We start from the raw sequence: 22,179 nt of genomic DNA, 5'->3' as shown, positions 1-22,179 counted from the left end.
CCTGGGCAAGGAATTTAACTCTGTTGTCTCTTTCCTCATCTTAATCCTTAAATGAGATGGAGAAGGAAAAGATAAATCACTGCAGTACCTTTGTCATGGGTCATGAAGATTCACACATAATCAGAACAAAATCCCTGGAACATCAGCGGGGCGGTCAGGCTAGAGAGATTAACCAGGCCTGGCTTGCCCTCTACTGGCCATGAAGATTAAGTGCAACCAATCCAGGCACTTCTGACAACCCCAAACTAGAACCTCTGGCCCTTTACAAAGGGGAAACAATCCCAGAAAGCAGCACAGGGCCGGGTCAAATGCGGTGCCGAGACTGGAATCCTTGTTACCTGACTTCCAACTTGGGGCTCTTTCACTACATCAGAAGAGATCAAGGTCTGGAAGCCTAGGGCCAGAGGGCCTCCAATATCCAGCATGGGGTGGGCACGTGGGCAGTGGCCCCATTCTAACCTAACCCACACCTCCCAGCAGAATGTGCCAAATACTAACATATTAACAGTGTTCCCAGGAGAGAGAATGCACTATGGGGAGGGAGAGGGTCTTCTCAGAGCTGGCAGAGGAGGGGAAGAGAGCTGAGTCTTAAAGAATGAAGGCTGTTTGGAGCATGACATGAGCAAGAGAAGCCCAAGGCCGATTCAGGAGCCAGTCAGTCTCAAACTTCACATAAATTAGGGGAGAGAGGAAGTCAAGTCTGAATTTATTTACCATAGACGCCCTGTCCCCATGCTCTCCCACAGCAAGAGGTATGAGCCAGGCCAAGGGGTGTGAGGGAGAAATGGAGACAGAGACAAACTAATCCTGAGGGGAGGAAGAGGCTGCAGGGGCAGGAGACAGGAAGGGCAGCTCCTGCAACGGAGCCAGCCTGTTCTCTCTCAATCTGCAATGATCCTGAGAAGCTTTGGAATTATCTACAAGGCCAAAGAGAGGACCCCACTGAAGAAGCCTTAGCCAAGGAAAGGTAGACAACTGGTAGGTGCTCAGGGGAAGTGGATGTCTCCACCGAATCACCCAGTGCAGGGCCTCCTAGTAAAACTGGAGGGACTTTAATTCTTGCAACTCTTTATCGTGGAGATCACCCCTTTAGCAGCACTCTCCTTTGTCTACACAGCTGAAGTCATATAGTAGCTTAGATAGCAGCCATAGCCCAAAGAGAAATAGTTCATCCTAGTCCTCTTGGCCAAAAAAAAAAAAAAAGGGGGGGGGGTAGTTCCTCTGTCCTCTGGCTGGCTTCCTGAATTTGGGGTCCTCACCTTTTGGCAAGGTACAGGCAACGTGAGGCAGCAAGAATCCCAATTAATGCACTCTCTTCTCCATCTTCTCACCTCTGTGCCCCACCCCCAAGACATCACCCTGAGTTTGCTCAGTCAGTCTCTGCTCTCTGGTGTATGGAGACAAAATGAAGGATTGAATTTATCCTATCCTAAGCCTTCCAGCTCCCCAGACACAGGCTTTCATGGAAAACCTCTAATGTGGGGGGAGAGGAAGATGGCAGTAAAAGTCACTTGGCAATTTCAGAGCAGAGGTGTCCACTGCCTTCCTTCCCTCCACCCCAGTCAGCACTCTGGAGGAGAGGGAACGGCCCTCACCATGGCCCACTTTGGTCTGACACCATTCCCTTTTCTCCAAGAATCATCCAGGGGCTCTGCCCCTGACTCAGTCCAGCCCCTGGAGTGGGAGCAGGAATGGAGACAATCACAGCTTCTCTTCCCCAGCCTGGATACGGACATAAGCCTTAGAGTCCAGGGGAAGATAGCGGCAGAGCCGGGTGTCCAGGTAGAAAAGAGGATCCTGCACCAAAGCTGGATTGAAGCCCTCTTTCCGTAACTCTGTCTTCTGGAATTTGTAGGTCCCTGGAGAGGGAATAGAAGAGGAGCTGGTTAATAAAAGAAAAGGGGACCCCTTTGCTGGGAGCAGGAGAGACCAGAATAGCCTCACTGTTTAAAAAAATTGAAGGAATAAAATTTGAGAAATATTTTCCAAAGAAGAAGAAGAAAGAGGTAAGGATCACAGGATCATAGACCTGGAACTAAAAAGAATCTCAAAAGTCATCTCTCTCTTATCTTACAAATAAGAAAATTGAAGCCTTAGTTTAAATGACTCCACTTTTTTTCTTCTCTCATGGTTTTTCCCTTTTGTTTTGATTTTTCTCTCCCAACATGATTCATAAAAAAATATGTATTAGAAAATTAATGTACATGTATAATCTGGGGGGGAAAAAAGACCTAACACAATTAAAAAAAAAAAAATTGGATGATTCAGCATTTGAATGCTGTGAGATCTAAAAGAAAGGGGAGATTGTAAGGGAGACAGAAGAGGTTGGGGAGATTTGAAGCAGAAAAGACCCAGGAAAAGATGGGCTCATAAATGAGTTATGGAAAAGAACAAGCTCAAATCCCCAAAAACAGGAAGAGGGGGCTGCTTAGCCATACCTGTTTTATGGAGCTGGGGCAGGAAGCGCAGGAAGATGGGGCGGGCATAGAGGGGTAGTTCCTTCTCCAGTGCTTTACTAAATTCTGCCAAGTCACAACCACCTTTGGGGTCCGCAATCGCTGCCATGCCTGCCCGGCCTTCAACACCTGCAGTGCAGAAGACAGGTGTCAGAGGACTATGGAACACCTGCTAGACTTGCCCATGTCATTTACCTAAATGGCGCACTCCACAAAGAAGTCAACTGACAAACGTCTTATAAATGACTAACTGAAATGTGATCTGTTTAGAGCACTTTTTGAGTCTTAAAGGACTATATATATTCTTAGGGTGCTGCCAAAGGAGTTGCTTGTTATAGAGAAGGCCTGACACCTACTGGCCACTCTGAGTGGCACAGGTGGCTATGCAGGCCCCTCAATTTTTAACAAATATAATCACAGAAACAAGAGCTAGAAGTAATCTTAGGGGCCATTTAGGCCAACTGGCATCATATGAGCATTCACATGCCATTTTTTTTTATTCAAGTATTCTGAATTTCATCCTTAAGAAGCCTGTACCTTTAATAAAATATAGTTCATTTCACCAAAGTTCAAATCTGCCCTTAGGCATTTACTAGCCGAGTTATCTGGGACAAGTCACTTAACTTCTAGACTCAGCTTAGCCATTTGTAAAATAAGGACAAGGTGAGTGCTTACTGAGGTAAGGAAGGTCATTATGAGGATCAAAGGACAAAGCCTACCTAAATGCTAACTGTCATTATTCCCTAAGTGGATAGGATGCCAGTCCTGGAGTCAAGATTTTGAGTTCAAAGTTAGCCTCAGACACTTAACAAGCTGTTCTAGTCATTTCACCCTGTCTGCCTCAGTTTCCTCATCTGTAAAATAAACTGGAAAAAAAATGGCAAGTCACTAGTATTTTTGCCAAGAAAACCCCAAGGGAGCTACTTATGAGTGAACAATTATTACCTAGACGCAAAACATGCCTCTATCTTTCACCCCTTTATCCTAGTTCTGCCATTCATGGAGTTAAACAATGAGTTACTAACATTTGCTAACTTTCTGCTGTATGCCAATCCCTGCTAAGTCCCGAGAGAAATACAAAGTTTAGTGGCCACTGATCTAACGAGAGCACTTGGGTTGAAAAAAGTGACATCAAAACATATCCTGGATATCCCTGGAAAAAGCAAAACAAATGGGCCAACCAAGAAAAGGGAGGTATGTCCCAGGTGCCCATTCAGCTCAGGTGTCACCTTCTATAGGAAGCCTTCCTTCATTCCTTAATTGTCAGGGTCCATCCTCCTCTCTTCCTTAAATTCTTATGTATATACTGGCCTGATTCCATAGGCTGACAGAGGATCATCACTTTAGAGCTGGGAGAGATCTTAGAGACCATCAGGTCCAAATGTCTACTGATGAAGAAACTGAGACCCAGGAATGGAAGGGACTTAAGTAAGACCACATGATGTAGCAAGTGATAGAGCCCCATCCTTAAGACTGCAAACCTAGGTACCACCAGGCCTCTCCTCAGAAGAATGTAAATTCCTTGAGGGCAGCAATGATTTTTTCATTTTGTCTCTGCATCCTCGGCACTTCAGGGGCATAAGGCTGTGTGGTGGATGGAGATAGCCCTGCAGCCAAAAGTCCCACTTCTGACACCAAGTGGCTGTGACACCCTGGGCAAGACACTTGTCTTCTAAGTGCTCTAGGCCAAAGCTTCCTAAACTATGAGTCACAACTCCATAGAGGATCACGTAACTGAATGTGGGGTCACAAAAAATTTGGCAACAGTAGAAAGTTTCTGAACACAAGGACCAAAAATTTGTTCAAAATCAAATGTGTAATGGATCTGAAATGCTTCTGGCAGCGCTTGCCAGTGTTGTATTGCCTGACTTAAGTGCAACCCTGTTTCTGAACACACAATGTGCACTTTGCACTGTGCATGCACAAACACTGTCAGGAACGCTTATGCTCAGATTTGAAACTGAACTGAGAATGGAAAAAGTTTAAGAACCCCTTCTATAGGCAACTTTTTAAGAGATGCTGCTGACCTGCACTGGTACAGACAGTTTTCTCACTCAAGAGTTATCTCTGTCAGTGAATGCACAAGTTCAGACCCTAGCCAAGCCTTAGCACCCAGCACAGTGCTTCATGTACACAATAGATATTTAATGCTCACTGGATTTGATCCTACAAAATATGAAAAAATCCAAAGGAGAATTCATGGAAAAATACAAGTAAGAATTGCCCAGGATGACAAGATGTGCAGAAAGCACCCACATGATTGAGATTTTTGGCCCCTTTAAGTACGGTGATGTAAGTGCATCAGAAACAGGCATGATGGTGTTTGCCCAAAGAACCACAGGACCACTCACCTGGCACCTCCACACCATACACAGCCACATCAACCATGTTTAAGAGACGGCTCAGGGTCCCCTCCACTTCTGTAGTGGATACATTCTCTCCCTTCCACCGGAATGTATCACCTGTTCGGTCCCGGAAATACAGGTAGCCTAATTCATCCATCACCAGCACATCACCTGATAGAGGGAGGAACAGGGGTCATATGAGGCCTGGATGACGGGACCCACCTTTCTAGGAAGCCAGAGAGAGGACTGATGAGAGGGCTATGCTCATGAATGCTGTAAATTTTGGGATTTAGAACTAGAAAGATCTTCAGAGACCACCTAAGTCCAACCCCCTCATTTTCAGATGTTTAGTTCAGGAATTATAATTATCACTAATAGTAAATAACAATAATAAAACATCAAGAGGCAGTCAGGGTATAGTGGACAGAGAACTGGCCTCTGAATTAAGAAGGCCTGTGTTAAAGTTTGACCTCTGACAAGTTCAACTCCTCAATGGCTATGGGCAACTCAATAGTAAGTCTACACATTTCAGAACAGTTGAAGACTTGCATTGGGGGAAGGAGTTTCTTTACTGAGACTTTCCTATACCAATAAAATTATATATTTGGGAAAAAAAAAACCCACTAATCTGACATTTAGGCAGTCAGCACCTTAAGGTCTAGGGAGTGCCTTGCTAATAATGTTCTTATGAAGTAGACAGTTATTTTTTATAGGGAGTATTAACATCCTCATTTTATATATTGTCAGTTGTGTGGGTTAATGGAACAATCCTCAATACACTGACTTTGGAAAGGAGGACATTTGTAAAGGAAGGGATGGTCCTGAGAATGTGGAGAAAAGAGTCTCAGAGGGGTGGGCAAGCAAAGGGGTGTCAATCCCACCATTTTCTCTACCATCCCCCATGATTCAAAAAGAAACTGAAGGAGAAAAAGGAGAGAGGACAGTGGCAAGATCCAGAGATAATAGAATGAGGTCCTGACCACTGAGGTAGGCCATGTCTCCCTTCTTGAAGACATTATAGGCAATCTTCTTATTGTTGGCACCCGGATTGATGTACCCATCAAAGCGCCGAAGCGGGTCATGCTGCACGATTCGGCCAACGAGCTGGCCTGGCTCCCCTGGGGAAATCAGAGCTCATCAGGGATGCTTTCTCCCACTCAATGACCCCTACCCATGTTCTGTTCCTGCTCAAAAACCTTACTTGACCCCACACAAGGCTACCTAGACCACATCCAAATCTCTGCTTAGTCCAGTGTTTAAGGCTCTTTCCCACTACCTCACCCATCCTCCTCAGCTTTATCGACTACTGATCTTTTCTCTGCCATCCCAAAGCTCTAGCCAAACCATCTCCTCAGCATTTCGCAAGCCCTGTTCCCTCACTCCACAGAGAAGGTTGTCCTGGTCCCTCCACCTTCAGTTAAACTATTGTCCATTTTTCAAAGCCCAGCTTCTACAAAGGGATCTTCTGAGCACCCTATGCTTCGGTGACCTCCCCCTCTGACCTCTTACAACATTTTCTGGGTATCCCATGTACTTAGATCAGGACATATTATATATTACATTCTACTAGAGTTCAATACCCACTGGCCTAAATTATCTAAAAGATATCAGAGTTTGTAGTAGTGCTCACTCTAACATCATTTAGATCTGGAAAGTACCTCAAAGACCATTTGATCCAAGTCTAGAAAGAAGAAACTGAGGGAGTTTTGGGGAGATGGTGGAATTGAGGATTGACTAACACCATATCTAGCAGAACATACTTACTAATACCCCAGTGAGATGGTTTCCTGGCCCTAGTCCTCCTGGCCAATCCCTCTGTCTACAGGTTAATTTCCTTCAGCTTTTCCTACCTATTTCCATCCTTCACTCCCAGTAACATTCATCTTTCAAGACAAACCTGGACCACAGGGAAGGCATATGCCATTATTATCCCTGATCAACTCCATGGTGTCCTCATTCACTCTCACGAGCCGGATGGGGTAGACGAAGGATATTATGCGGCTATTGAAACCGCAGGCCCCCACCTGTGAAGGCCAGGACACAAGAACCCTGATTTAGGGATGCCAACCATCCTCCCTCCTCTTATCCTCCAGGATTCTCTGGTGGACATCTCTATTTGGACAAGTGTGGATGTTTCTCCTTGGAGTTAGTACTCTATTCTGCCCCACCCCATCCAATTTAATGAAGTTAATCAGATGAGACTCCAACTCTGTGAATGACCAACCCCTTCCAGGCCCTTTGCCCAATCTTCCAACTTCCCCATTATCTGACCAAACATGTCCCCCAATTTCCTAAGAGTTCCTGACCTGGCTATCAAAGTTGCCCACACTGCAGTTGCATTCAGTGGCCCCATAGAACTCAGCAATCTGTGGGACGTGGAAACGATTGATGAATTCAGTCCAGATAGACTGCCTGAGCCCATTGCCTAAGGCCATGCGCACTGAGTGCTGAGTCTCCACTTCTCTTGGAGGTTGGTTCAGAAGGTAGCGACACAGTTCTCCAATGTACTGGACAATCTGGGAAGAAGGGCAATAGATTGAGGCTTTACTCCTGGGATCCTCCCCTTGCTCCCTGGGACCCTGCTTCTCCCCTACCCTATGACTCAAAGAATATCAGAGCTGGAAGAGATCTTCAAATTCATCTAATTCAAATCCTTCTTTTTATACAGGAGAAAATCAAGACCCAGAGAGGGGAAGTCACTCATGTCAGATCATATAAATATGGCAGAGTTGGGACTAGATTCTAGCATTTTTAACATTGTGTTTCTTTTTAATTACATAATAGCTTTTTAAAATGCATATAAAACTTAACAGTAATATAAAAATTTCCTTTTGTACCCCTTTTTAAATTTCTCTTTTCCTAAGAATTTTTAAATGTTTTATTGATTTTCTTTTCTTTTTAAAAATATTTCTATTCTTGCCCATTAACTCACTTCTCTACTCATCCCTGTCCTTGGAAACAAATGAGGATGACTGGACAAAACTAATAAGCAGCCAGTGTTCCTTCCAAATCATCATGTCCTACACCATGACTACTGTCTTAGAAGATCCAAGACACTTCTGTTCTCTTTATCAAAGTCTTGTCTCCCATACTAGACTGTTTGTTTCTTGAGGGATGAATTTTCTGATTCCCAGACACTATCTAGTATGAGTCCCAATACAGGAAAGGTTTCCCCAGAATATCTGCGGATAGACTGATTTCCTCATCTAAAAAATGAGTAGGCCAAGTCCTACCCACTCTATCCTCACAGAACATTATAGAGATCAAATGAGGTGAAAAGTACTTTGAAAACTGCCATCATCAGAAGAGTACAAAGGGTCTTTCTGGACCAGTGGTTAGTTTTTGGGTCCAGCTCCTAACCCTCACAATTGGCAGTTTCTCTGGCAGTCTGTCTATATCTCTGTCTCTGGTTCTCTCTACCACCCTCCTTTCTCTCTACCCCTCTCAACCCACTCCCGACCATCTCCCCACCAAGCTCTCCAGCTCTGCTCACCGTACAGTTATACTTGATGCAGTCATCCCAGAATCGAGAAGCAGAGAATTTCTTTCGGATCACCACAGTCATCCCGTGTAGCAGACACTGTCCAACCCCCACAATGTTCCCTGGTAGGTGCAGGGGGAGCCCAGGGTGAGTGGGGGAGGTGGGGAGAGTAAAAAAAAAAAAGCTACCCAAAGGCTCCAGACAAGTCCCTTTCTCTTCCAGAAGGCAGAGGACCAGCCCCAGGAAAGGCAAGGGAGATTCCATCCACCCATCCCCCAACCCCTACCTCTTTCATAAGAACCAGGGAGAGGAAATAATGACTTGCCTTAAGTAGGCCCCTAAGAATCTAAGGTTACCTGCTGAGTGGTAGAGGGGGAGGCAATCATATACAATGTCGCTTGAACGCATTCGGAAGCCATAGTAGACCAGGGCAGCCATCCGGTAATACCTGGGACAAACCGGGATCAGTAGAGGGAAAGATTGGACACCTGGTAGAACTTGGGCTCCCTTCCTGCCTTCCCTGGGCACCTCCCTCACCTTCTCACCTGCTGTGCACCACAATGGCGGCTTTAGGCATTCCCGTGGTGCCCGAGGTATAGATGTAGAAAAGCTTGTCTGGGAGAAGCAGAACATAAATAGTTGGCCAGAATTAGGTGAACTTGAGAACTGGGCTGGGGAGGGAGGGGGGAGAGCTGCTATCATACATGAGTACAAGGGATGAGAGCCAGATCAGGAAGGGAGAAGAAAGGAGCTGAAACAGGCCCTCCCCTGAACCTACTGGAGGCCTAGCTCCATGGAGCTTTTTGTTCTTGACCACCAGGGCTCAACCTCTTTTCTGAACTCCAGATACATTTAGTATCAATGCCCCTCACCTGGCAATAATCATGGGTGAGCTTTTGCTGCGAGATGCCTCCTTATGAGATTCCCCCAAAAAGCAAGAGACATTTCTTAAACATTTTCCTAAAGCTTTGTATATACTAAGTACCTTTATAAGTACTATGAGGGGATTCATGGGAAGCTAATCATTCCTACCAAGTTTATTATTTCATTGAGGAAGCAAAACAGAGGCATGTGAAAAGTGACATGACACAAGAGATTTCACAAAGCAAAATGGGATAAGTACTCAGTGAGGGGGTTATGTTTTAAATGTTTGAGAGGAAGGAGGGATCCATGTAGGTTTCATGGAAAAAAGGGGCAGGGAGGTCCATTAGAATGAGCCTGGACCAATTCCAAAGGGCTTATGATAGATAAAACACGTTATCCATCTCCACACAGAAAGATGAAAGGCTCAAAGTTCAGTTTGGGGTCTATTTATTTTTTCTCATAACTAATGTGGTATATCCAAATCCAATTATGTCCAAATTTCAATGTGGGAATTTGTTTTGCTTGACTTGTAATTTGTAATGGATTTTGACTTGTTAAGGATTTTGTTTCTCTTGTTTTCTTAATGAGAATGGAGAGAGAAAAGGAAGGTGATGGGAAAAGAAATCAGAGATGAAAATAAAATTAGAAAGGTAAAAAGGAAGGAGGGAAGAAAAGCAAGAATGAGAGTGAGAAAGAAAGAAAGTAGGAAAAAGAAAGGGAGGGAAATAGGGACAAGGAAGGAAGGAAGAAAAAGAGAAAGAAAAAAGAGACAAAGAAAAAAGAAAGAGGGAAAGAAAGAGAAGGAGGCAGGGGGAGGGAGGGAAGGAAGGAAAAAGGAAGGAAGGAAGGAAGGAAGGAAAAGAAATAGAAATAGAGAGAAAAAGTAAACTTGGACTCAAGAATTAGCCAGGCATACATTAAATGATCAATAAGAACCTGTTCAATAAATTAACAAATGATGAGAGAGGCAGCCCTGACACAAGTTTTCTCCCTTGTTCAATAGTGGGGATCATACCAGTGAAGCCTTTATCTGGTCGACTGGGCAAGTTCTTGGGGGATTTCTCCAGGAGGGGTTCCAGATGTTCCGTTCCTACTGGCACAGAGTTAGGGTCCCAGTCTCCTGAGCAGAGGAGACTCAAGGAGGGATCCAGAGTACTATGGATTTCACAAACAGCTAGAAAGACAGAGAAGATAGGAGGGCAGTTAGCATTTCAGGAAGCTTTCCTGCCTTAGATCCTGGATGGGCGGGGCCCAGCTGATGCCCCCAAGAGCCAGCCTGCTGCTCTCAGGGACCTATGATCCCCACTTCAGCACATTGGACACAGTACCAAAAGGAACACTAAGGAGCTAGGGTTTCTAGCGCTAGGAGCAATGTATGAACTGCTCTGGGACATTTATAGGGTGGGTGTAGAAGTTTTTTGGTAGGGAAATGGGGATTGGGGGTGGAATAGGGATATGGAAATCAGGGATCAGCGATAAACAACTCCTTCCCACACCCAGAAGATCAGAAGCAATTTCTCCAGGTCACTGTTAAGATACAATCTGGTATGATGAGGTCACTCTGACTTTCTCAGTTTCATTCCCATTGTCCTTGTTCCCTCAGATTCTCTCCTCTCCATCCAAAGAGTGACAATTAGGAGACCAAAGCCCTGGGTTCTAGTTCACATTCTACAGGGCAAACAAACAACTGTTGAATTCTTGGGCTCTATTTTCTTCTCTATAAAATTAATGCTTCAGGGCTCTCCAAGTCCCTTCCAACCTCTGCCCTTTTCTGTCCTAACATCTCTCCTTCCTACATGCTGTCCTCCCTATTCTTGGACCTCTTCCCCCCACTCCCCGGGCATGGTTCCTAACACTCACCAGAAGACAGCTCACTGCCAAAGATGAGGATGCGGGCCTGAGAGGTAGTCAGGCAGTGGCGCAGGGCATCCCGCCGCAGATTAGTGTTAATGAGGGCCGCTTCCACCCCCAGCTTAGCCATGCCCAGCCAGAGCCCCACAAACTCATTTCGGTTCTCCATGAAGAGGGCCACCACGTCACCAGAAACAAGGCCCCGTGCTTGCAACAGGTTGCCAACTGCACTGGAGTAGGCATCCAGCTGGCGGAAAGTCCAGTGGGTATCCGTGCCCTCGAATATCAGGGCCGTCTTGTCTGGGTGGCGCTTCATGGTGGAAGCAAAGATTGTGGGCACTGTCTGGCGCTCCCGGAGGTATTTCCTCACCTTATGCTTTACCTTCAATAGGACGGTCCCAGCACTGCCAAGGGAAAGAAGGGGAGCCCATCACGAATGTGTCCTGCAGCCACATCAACCCTGGTGCTCGCCAGCATTAGCCTCCAGGCCTCAGGACCCACCAGCCTGACCCCATGCCAAAGTCTACTTGAGGACAGCACCATACTGACAGAGGGCAGGTACTCTATTTTGGGGACAAAATTTCCTTACAACATTTTCTTGCTCCTTTGCTGAAGAGAGGACATCTTGAGTTGGATTTCTTATTATCTATCTCAATATTTACCAGTCTGGCACCTCTTTCCTTTGGGTATTGTGTGCTTAGAGAAAAAGTTCCTTGAGGACAGGGATTACCTCACTTTTGGACCTAGCACAGTCCCAGGGCACAAAGTAGGAATGTACTAAATGCTTGCTGAGTGAATTCTTTTTTGTATGTTTCTGAGACAATTAGCGTTAAGAAACCTGTCTAGGGTCACACAACTAAGGTCCTCCCGAATGCAGGGTCAGTGTTCTCTCTGCTATGCCACTTAGCTGCCCAAATGATCGATTTCTTTCCCCAGCCTTCTCATGGTCATTTCCAGATTAAGCCAGCACATGCCTGATGTTATTCTGACAATCTTACAGTAAACCACTTATTCCCAAAGTACTACACTTGATATGAACCAGCTCTGAACCATGATCTGGCAAAGCTTCCCCCATGTCAGCCTTTTACCCTTGTAGGCTAATCTGCCTAACACCACTCCGTCTTCTTAGCCATGGTCTCTACCTGCTACCTCTAGGCCAGACAAAACCCTCCATAGGCATATATATATAGCCATAGTATCCTCCCGGAGTCAGACTGTAGAAAGAAAGGGAATACTGACTTCAAGACTGGTGGTTCTGCCCTCCCCTCCCCACCTGCCCCGGATATTGTAGAATGCCCCTTTACCCCAGCAACCATCCATCCCCTGATCCCCAGAGCAACCATGACTCAGGGCTCAAAAATCTAAGTCAAGGAGATTGCTCAGGCAGAGTACTTTGATCTCTGAGCTTCAGTTATCTAAAGGGACATGGGAAATCAGAGAGGAATTGAAAATATCTCTTTTTATGGGATGAAGAAAAGTGAGGTTATTGCCTTGGAGGAGATTGTAACCGCAGGAATCCTGAAATAGAACACTAGGCAATGGGTCAAAATAGCAGGTACTCACAAGATATCACGCCCAAGGGTCTTCCAGATGATCCTGATGAATCTCCAGCCCCCAAAGGCAAGGTAAAAACAGAACACAGAGAGGCCCACCTGTGTCCATGGCAGGTGTAGCACCAGCTTGGAGATCACGGCTACCCCCACTAGGGATACCTTGGACAGCATCCTGGCCTGTGGGGGCATCAGAGCTGGTCACCGTCTGAAGGCCTGGGAGCCTGGCTTCTCCCCTCCTTCCCCAAACCTCTTTTGACTGGGTGCCTTGGTCTCCTCAAGAGTAAGACAGTTCCATCTTCCCCAAGGATCATTTCCCAGGAGGGCAGAGCGCTCAGTGAGGCAGACTACTGTTTCCCTCTCTCCCTTTCCTTCTTCTCTACCAGGGAGTAAATGCTCTCTGGGTAAACCCCAAATCTTCCCCAATGTAATTCAGGAGTATGGGCTAAGGAACAAGAATCACTCTATATACATGGGACACAGGAAGAAAGAGGGTAGTGCTAGGAAGGAAGATTCTAGGGTCTGGCACTGTTTTGTAATGGCGGAAGATGGCACAGAAAAAGAACCTGGGTTATGAAAAAGAGGCTGGGGTTTTAGCACTCAACCTGCCATTAAATGAGATATGTGACCTTGACAAACTTAAACGGAGTATTTGAGCCTTTGTGCATTCTTCTGTAAAGTGGACAGTGTGGGGAGAGGGGGTTATGGGAGGTAGCCCAAATGAGCTTTTTCAGGCATTTTCATCCTTTTCAAACCAGAGTCTATCTCCTTGAATAAGAAAGGAAGACCCAGATGGAACCAGGATTGCAACAAAGGAAAGTTCTGAAAGACATCCGAGTCTGACTCCACCTTCTGTTCATCCAGGGCCCCTTCCTAGGAAACATTAGATAATAATGCCTCCTAGTTCCTCTGTGCCATACCAACAAAGTCACAAGGGGATATTCTTCTCCTAGCTTCTGGCCCTCAGGGGGACAGGAGAATTATTCAAAACCTCAGTCTTGGAGCCCCAGGGCTTGGGCAGCTTCCTGGAAAGGGGGAACCCAGGCCAGGATCCTGGCAAGTGGAGTGGCTTGGGAAGTGTCAACAAGGGTCACAGTGACCCAGACTGACCACCAGAGGGCAGAGAGAAGAAGGTTAGGGCTAGCCTCCTGTGGGGTGACTTAAAGACCCAGGCTTTCTGGTAAGAGTGGTTTCTGATACATCGGAAGCCTGAAGGGGCGAGCCAAGCCGTGAGGAGAACCCACCCAATTCTATATTAGCTCAATAAGTTTTCAGGGCCAGAACTGTTCTGGAAGGAGACCTCTGGGATTGGGTGTTCCTATCATGTTGACCTCGGAGGCGGGATCATACTCTCTGGCTGGCCATCCCCAGTTAGGACTCCTGGTTTCCCATCTTGTCCTGTCATAGACTTGCTGGGAAGGGCTTTAGTGGCAAAAGGGGCACTGTTTCTCTGGACACTCCCCTTCCCCCAAGAAAGTCACCTCTACCTCGGGAAAAGCTGATGGGCAGGTGGGCATAGCGCTGAGAGGCCCTCAAAACCAGGGCACCTACTAGGGACCAAACCATTCCGGGTCTTGGGGGGCTGTAGGCTGTTAAAGGACAGATATTTAAGAGGCTCTTAAACACTCTCCTCCAAATACTACCACCTGTCCCCAAAATATTACTTCTCCTCCAGGGAACCTGCCCCCCCGCCCAGTCCAGAGAAGGGAAGGGGGAGGGGATGGTGAAAGCTCCTTGGGTCTGCTGATTATCTGTTCCCTTCCCCCTCAGAGGGCAAGGACCAGCCCTGGGACAAGGGAGTAGGGGTTCTGGGAAAGGCTGGACCCCCTGTCTCAGGTCCCGGCAGGGCCTGCGCTGGGGTGGGGCCCACAGTCCTCTCTTCCCCGGCTGGGGGCCTGGGTGAGGGAGCCAGAAACCTGGGCTACGTAATCCCGCAGAAGGAGGAGATGTCAGGTAGACAAGCAGACGCGCAGACAGACAGACAGACTGACTGCAGGGGCCATGGGATCGCCGGCCTCTGCAAACGGCCCCGCCCGACCCCCGCCTCTGCTTACTGGCTCAGCCCGGCGGCCAACACCCATCCCGGGGCCCTGGGCGGCTCGCCCCCCACCCTGCCCATCCAGGGGGGCCATGCGTGGAGACGCCGGGGGGCCCAGCGGCCGTCCGAGGTGCGCCGGCCCCCCGGGCCGCAGGGCAGCGGCGCGGCTCCAAGAGAGGAGCCCAGGTTTGGGGCGCGCGGGCGGAGCCGGGCGCCACCCCACACCTCCTGTCCTCCGGCCCAGGTCACCCGCATACCCCACTCACCCCGGCTTCGTCCCCGCCCAGCCGCGCTCAGCTGCCCGGGCGCGACCTCCCGCGCGCTCCAGAGATGGCCCCGCCGCGAGCGGGGAGCCGGCGAGGGTCTCGGGGCTGGGAGCCAGGCTGCGCCCCGAGCTCGGGTTCGGGCTGGGGCTGCGGCTCGCGGACTTTGCCGGGCTCCTCCCGCTTGCCCTCCTCCTTTTCCCCCTCCTCCGCCACCACCACCTGCACCGCCCACCTCCTGCATACAAACCGGCTATGCCGGGCCCGGCCGCGCCTCCTGCTCTCCCCCTCCCCCCCGCTCCCCGCGGTCGCCGCCGCCGCAGCAACGCGGGGTGCCCTGCAGAGCCAACGGGGAAACTGACTCGCACCTCGCCATGCGCACGGGCGCGAGCTGCCCCAGAGCTCGCGCGCTCCTGGATAGGCGCTGCAAGGCACGCTGGGAGTTGTAGTCCTCTCTCCCCGCAGCCTTCCCTTCCCCTTGCCCGCTCTGGGCGCAAACAGGACGGACTCTTTTGAGGAACCCAGGACTTAATTCCCGGGGGTCTCGGGACGGCCGCTTTGATACCACCCAGTACCCGGGGCAAAGAGGAGAAACAGCACGCTTCCCCCTCTCCTCCTCCCGAATCGGATGCGCCTGTTTAACTCTCCTGAGAGAGTCCGAAGTCGGGACACACACCAAAGTTTTGCAAACTTTAGAAGTGGGCGCCGGGGACCTCTCCAGCCGAGCCCGACACATGCAGACACGGCCCTCCAAAACCAAAAGGGCCCCAGAAGGGGGGTGGGGGGTGGGGAAGCTGGAAAGGTTGTCCGGTAAGTAGAAGAGGAAACGAGCGCGGTTTCCGCGGGCAGGCTCTGTGGCGCAATGGATAGCGCATTGGACTTCTAGCTTCCTGACTTGTGAGGTCATTCAAAGGTTGTGGGTTCGAGTCCCACCAGAGTCGCATTTTGAAAAGCACCTTCTGCCCCCGGGAATATTTTAAAAAGTCTTTGGATGTTCTGATGTAAGTGGGACAGACCCCCTGAAGAGCACATTTTGAAAGAGTAGGTCACGTCTACCTTGGAGCCAATAGAAGAGCGCGGGCGCCGCAGGAAACCGCGAAAGACCGACTTTGTCCTCGTCTCCGGAAGGCGCGCTCGGTTGTGCAAAGTTGGCCCTTGGAGAGAACAGCGTGAGGTGCAGGAAATGAGACCGAACCTAGCTCTGCCTCAGTTTTCCTCACCCGCCAAATGAGAGAGTTGAATCGAGGTTACTCCCAAGCGCTAAACTTTACAGTCTTTTATTACTGCCTCAGACGGCTTGCAGCCTTGGGGACGTAAGAGAGGGGAGGAGGAAAAACTCGAAACGCCGATGTTACAAAAATGAACGTTGAAAATTATCTTTGGATGTATTTGGACAAATGAAATTCTATTAAACTTTACCATCTGGAGTCTAACTCCAGGTCTTTAGAAAGGGGGGGGAGGGGGAAGAAAGGGGAAATCAATAGTAATTCACATGCACATAGTGTATTCAAAGCACTGCCCTCAAAACAATCCATTTCACTGACGAGGAGATAATGTGTAAGAGACCCAGGCGAATTATCACCCTCGCTGTTAAAACTGATTTAACCGCATCCACTCCTTCCACTATTCCTGCTACTTCTCACCTCCTCTCCTGTAATTGAGGCAGCATGGTGCTATGGAAAGGAAGTAGCAGTACCAAACGTTGTAGTAAGTCTTTAACAAATATTTTATCTCATTTGATGCTCCTAATCATTCTAGGAGCAGGTACCCAGATCAAGGGGGAGGGGTGGAAAGGAGAAAGAGAGGGAGAAAGGGAGAGTAGAGAGTAAAATAGGGCAAAGATCTTCACTTGTTTGTCCTTTGATCCATGACAGAGAGATGAGGCCATAGCATGCAAGTGAATGGATTGACGTGAGGGAGGATTGTTCCAGGTCACTTTCCTCACTTTCTCCTTCAGAGTCATATGAGTCTAATGGCCAGATATAGATCAGGGTGACTGGAGATGTCCCTGGATGCAGTGGGAGACCTTGACCTTTTTAAACGGAGGTTTTTAATAAGTCTTAGTTTGACTGAGGCAATGCCCAATCCGTGATTAAGGCTAGGTAAGAAATGAGGTAGAAAATGGCTTTTTTTACCTATTAAAAACAAGGGGGGGGGGGGGGGGGGGGGGGGGGGGGGGGGGGGGGGAATCAATATGTGAGATCTAAACAGCAACAATTTCTATTTCTATTACACTCTGAGGCAATCTGGACCAAAACAATGGCCAAGTGGACTTGACTTAGGATCTTTTGTTGGCCAATCAATAAGGGATAAAGATCTTAATTTAAACTAAGGTTTAGAAGACTTACTGACCCTTGCTTCCGAGGCATAGAATCAGCAAATCTTATCTTTGGAAGAGACTTTGAAGATTAAGTTCAACCTCCCACCTAGAGGTGGAATTGCCTTTACAACGTCTTTTAGCCTTCGTGCAAATATTTCCAGTGACTCAAAGATGTCGAAGAGGCAACTGATTGGATTGTTGGATAGTATGATTTCTTTATTGCAATTTCCCTCCATTCTAACTTGTATATTCAGTGGGGGCAGTTTTCCCCTCCAAAGCTACATAAGATAAGAAGCCCCAGGAAGTCTCCTTTACTCCACTTCTTTTCATCTATTTGAAGATAACTTCTTCCCCCAAACCTTGCCTAGACACTCAAATATAAACCTCATCTTGGTTTTAAACTTCCTATAGATCATTTTCATATGAATATGTTCCATTTTTCTATCTCTCTTAAAATGTGGTCCTAAAGACTGGATACAACACTCCACACACAGGTAGTCTGATCGAGCTAGATTGAAGGGCACATTTAATCATTTTCTAAGAATTTTGCTTAACTTTGTTTCTTTGCTTTACATACATCTTCCTTTGGCTCCCCCCAGACCACTGCTTGAATGACTTGGTTGTGTGAAACTGAGTCAGTTAATGATTTTTACTAACTACCTTGATCTGCTCAAGCTCTCCTACTGTACAAAGGAGGCCAGACAAACTTGGGAATCACAAGCAGAAGACAAACAGCATTCTTTAAACTGGGCACATCAGAAATTCCTTGCATGCTGAACCAAGAACACCCCAAGCTATGCCACTGAACCAATTCAGACTGGCTCACGTCAACCCCCAGCCCCAATGACTAAACCTGCTACAACCTTCTGAAAAACAGCCTAGCCCAGGGACAACCTGATAAGACAGAATTCAATTGCTCCTACCCTCCAACCTGTGATTTTTGTCTCAATAACCTGCTCCAACTATGTGATTACACTACCTCCTTGTGATTTTTGTTTTTATAATGCCTGCTGCGCTCAGTTCTAACCACATTCCTGATGCCCTTGCTAGGAAGCCGGTGGCTAGGTGGGCCATTGGGAGGTACTTTGACAGCATTATCTTGACTCCACAATATACAATCAGAAAACCAATTTGTAGATGTCAACCCCTGAGTTTATTTGGCATAACTTTCTGGCATACCTTGCTTTGAGTCCTTAGCTATAAAAGATCCTTCTTTCCCCTTGTTAATCACGAGTTCATTGGGAATTTTGCCCACCTTATGGCATCATAATAAAGTTTTTGCCCATTGACTGGAAGATGAGCTGAGCCTGTGAATTCTTTCTGGATGATCTCCACTTCATGATTTCTTTTACCTCATCATTCCCATATATACATGTATCATGTATATGCTCACAGATATTTTATTCTGTTTGTCATCTTAGATCAAATTCGGAAAATATTGACAACTATATGCTAAATTATAATTGCTAGAGCAAGCAATAAAAGAGATAGAAAATGCAATGAGAGTTTGGAAGGAACAATAATTTTAGCTGGAATGATCAAATAGGTCTTGATAGGAATTTGACAGGGGAAACTGGATGAGGAAGATCATTCTAACAACTGTGTATATCAACAAAGACATTGGTGAAGAAGCATAGGCTGTTCAGGGAAAAGTGAGTGGTCCAGTTTCACTGGAGTATAGGATTGTGAAATGTAGGTTGGCTGAGGAATTTTTAGGAGGGAAATATTAAATATTTCTGAGCAACATGGTAATGTGGTAAAACTATGCTTTAAGATTTGCTTTTAAGATATGCTTTTATGCTTAAGATATGATTTTAAGATATGCTTTTAAGATTAATCCAACAACACTATGCAGGATGAAATATTGACTGGGAGACTGACTGTCTGGGCTCTTGTACCTCTGTCCTCCAAAATGCTGACACATTCTTATCTTCAGCTCTTTTTAAATACACTCCTCAGACACCAACGTTTATTGGAGTACTTCTTCATGATAAAGATTTTGCAACTTCCAAAATGACACAACCTCTATATAGATTCTGTTTTATGTTGATGTCTATTTAGGAAGACCCCTTAGCAGCCTACTTTTAGCACATTTTTTAGGTTGTTTTTATTATTTTTATAATAATAGCTTTTTATTTTTCAAAATACACGCAAAGATAGTTTTCAACATTCAGCCTTGCAAAACCTTGTGTTCTGAGTTTTTTCTCCCTCCTTCCCCACCTGGCCCCTTCCTTAGACAGTAATTAATATATGATAGGTTAAACATGTGCCATACTTCTAAACATATTTCCACATTTATCATGCTGCATAAGAAAAATCAAATCAAAAAGGGAAAAAATGAAAAAAGAAAACAACAATAAAAGTGAAAATACTATGTTGCGATCCACATTCATTTCTTAGGCTGTATTATTTCTACAGATGACTGACCTTATTCAGTTTTTTTGTTTTTCTTAGCTTCAGTTTCAGAGGGTGAACTATCTTTTATCTGCCCCCAAAGCACCTTGTTTGGACCCTCCAGATCCTCTATGCACGGAACACCAATATGCTGTCAAATCATATGCTTTTTAAAAGCTAATTTATAGGACAGCTAAGTGACACAGTGGATAGAGCACCAGGCTTGAAGTCAGGAAGATCTTGAGTTCAAATGTTACCTCAGATACTTACAAGGTGTGACTCTAGGGCAAGTCACTTTGCCTTTGTCTCAAAAAGAAAAAAAAAAAAAAACCTCATAGATGCAGCACTTTTTTGTACTTCACAACTTTGGGAAGTAGGTAGTTTATTATTATACACATTTTGCAAATGAAAGAAACTGAAATTCAGAAAAAAAGAAAAAAAGGAACTTGGCCAAGATTACATAGCCACTTGTCAGAGCCAGGTCCAATTCTTCTCATTATATCATGATGTCTCTAGCAAGTACTCCAGGGTTCTGTCACTCAGCCTGGTCACATACATATGTGTGATCCATAATTATCCATAATACTCTTACTTAGTACTTTACAAAGGAAATAACATCAAAAAGTTACTCAAAAGTGAATTTAAAACCTGTCAGAGGGTTTTACACTGTTAGTTTATACCTAAACTAGTGTAGGACTTTAGATAATGTCTGTGCTTAATGAAGATTGATTTAGGTTTCCATGATCTCTTGATGTGCTTGGAGCACTGTCCTGGTCCTGGAAGTGTGTCTATAAATGTATGTGGGCATGCATGCCTGCATATATATACATGCAGAATTATATCCTGAGACGGGTAGATGACACAGTGGAGAGAGCACTGGCCTTGGAGTCAAGAGGACCTGAGTTCAAATTCTATCTCAGACACTTAACAGTTCCTAGCTGTGAGACTCTGGACAAGTCACTTAACCCCAATTGCCTTACAAAAAAAACCAAGAAACTAGAATTATGCCTTGGGTGCTAAATGTATAAACCTCTTGGTCAACTAAATTTTGGTTTCAGAAACTCAGTTGAGTTACTAGCTTGCCATAGACCAATGTGAGGAATGAGAAACCAAAGCAGTGAATTCCAATCCCCATTCTCCCTCATCACATTAGTGACATGGGAATTAGACCATGTGACAATGTCAGATCATACCAATCCAGCCCAGCCTTCTATCACCCAACACAGACCCAGGTCTAGGGGATGGTCTGATTAGCCTCCCTGACATCAACCTCAAAAGTTAGGTGTTTTCCAGATTCCCTTGGGATTTTGTTACTCACATTTGTCTTAACTTTTAAAAAATTGTATTTCCTGTACTACCAATTTATTTTCTTCCCATCAAAATTGTTTTTTATATATTTTTCAAGAAAAAGTTTTTTTTTTTTTAAACAACATCAACAATTGAGCAAGTTTTTAAAAAATGAAAAACAAATGTCTCAATATTTACTTACAGAGTCCATCAGAACAAATTCCCACATTGATCAGGGCTAAGACGACATGTCTATTTCTGCATTTTAAGTTCATCACTCTCAGGGACTGAGTGGTATGTTTGAGCGTTATTATTTTGAACACATGATAAATCAATACTTTGAACAGAGTTCTAAAGTCAATAGTGTTAGAATTGTATACATTGTTCTCATTTTGTTTTGCATCAGTTTATAAAGGTCTTTCTAGTTTCCTCTGATTGTCCATTTCATAATTTCTTCATTTTTTTTTTATTCTTGACACATTTCTTGATACTTGATGGCATCCTAGCAATCACTCAGGCTTGAAGTTTAGGTGTCATCCTCTGTTCTTCATTCTTACCACTCCATATCCAGGAATCTGTTGCAAGTCTTGTAGAGTCTACCTTAATAACATGTCCTTCTCTGTCTTCTGATATAGTCACTCCCCTGGTGTAGATGCTCATTACTTCATGCAAGAGCCTTTTATGTCTCTCCCTAATCCAGTCTATATCATCTACTCAGCTGCAAATGTCACATCATCATCCCCCCTCACCTCATTCCTCATTCAATAAACTCCACTAACTCAAATAAAGCGATCAAATATAAAATTCTCTGTTCAAAACCCTTCATACACTGCTACCCTCCAACTTTTCCAATCTTCTTACCTCACTCCCTAATATATTCTTTACAATTCAGTAACACTGGTCTTCTGGCCAGTTATATATAACTTTTCATGCATTTTCTCTGGCTGTCCCCCATACCTAGATGTCTTTCCCTCTTCATTTCTGCCTCCTATCTTCCTTCAAGTCCTAGCTAAGAAGTCCCATCTTCAACCAGAAGTCTTACCTGATCCATCTTAGTACTAGAGCCTTTCTTCTGTTGATTGTATACACTTTATCTAGAAATTTTATATATCTAAATATAAAGTATAATTATGGCAAATATTTATATATAATCATATATAACATTTAACTATGTATTAAACATATAAAAAACATCATACATGGCATATAAATATATATACTTATATCTTTTATAGACATATTTATACATATAACATATACATTTACATAATATATTAAATATAATCAAAATTATATATATATATATAATACATTTATTTATATTTCATTT

The 22,179-nt window shown here is 45.4% G+C and overlaps 1 protein-coding gene and 1 non-coding gene across 5 annotated transcripts; one reads left to right on the top strand and one right to left on the bottom strand.

Annotated features, from left to right (window-relative positions):
• Positions 1-677: 677 nt before the first annotated feature.
• On the bottom strand, positions 678-15,258 carry SLC27A4 (solute carrier family 27 member 4). 4 transcript variants are annotated; one of them, XM_031954740.1, is made up of 13 exons: positions 15,217-15,258; positions 12,561-12,727; positions 11,007-11,401; positions 10,162-10,320; positions 8,828-8,897; positions 8,639-8,730; positions 8,295-8,404; positions 7,108-7,317; positions 6,699-6,825; positions 5,782-5,919; positions 4,808-4,972; positions 2,439-2,585; positions 678-1,859 (listed from the first exon to the last, which is right to left on the bottom strand). In XM_031954740.1, exons 2-13 carry the CDS (start codon positions 12,719-12,721, stop codon positions 1,702-1,704), a joined length of 1,932 nt encoding a protein of 643 aa, XP_031810600.1. In that variant the 5' UTR covers positions 12,722-12,727; positions 15,217-15,258; the 3' UTR covers positions 678-1,701. The 4 variants fall into 4 exon arrangements, with proteins under 4 accessions (XP_031810600.1, XP_031810596.1, XP_031810597.1 ...); XM_031954736.1 differs by lacking the exon at positions 15,217-15,258 and adding an exon at positions 15,084-15,191; XM_031954737.1 differs by lacking the exon at positions 15,217-15,258 and adding an exon at positions 15,099-15,191.
• Positions 15,259-15,696: 438 nt separating this feature from the next.
• Positions 15,697-15,789, top strand: TRNAR-UCU. Its single transcript has 2 exons — positions 15,697-15,733; positions 15,754-15,789. It is a non-coding gene; the product is annotated as a tRNA-Arg (tRNA).
• Positions 15,790-22,179: the final 6,390 nt, after the last annotated feature.

This window comes from Sarcophilus harrisii, chromosome 2 (genome assembly GCF_902635505.1).
Source record: "Sarcophilus harrisii chromosome 2, mSarHar1.11, whole genome shotgun sequence".
Lineage (NCBI taxonomy): Eukaryota > Metazoa > Chordata > Mammalia > Dasyuromorphia > Dasyuridae > Sarcophilus > Sarcophilus harrisii.
Note: the sequence above shows the minus strand (reverse complement) of the source record. Positions and strands in the feature narration are given on the sequence as shown.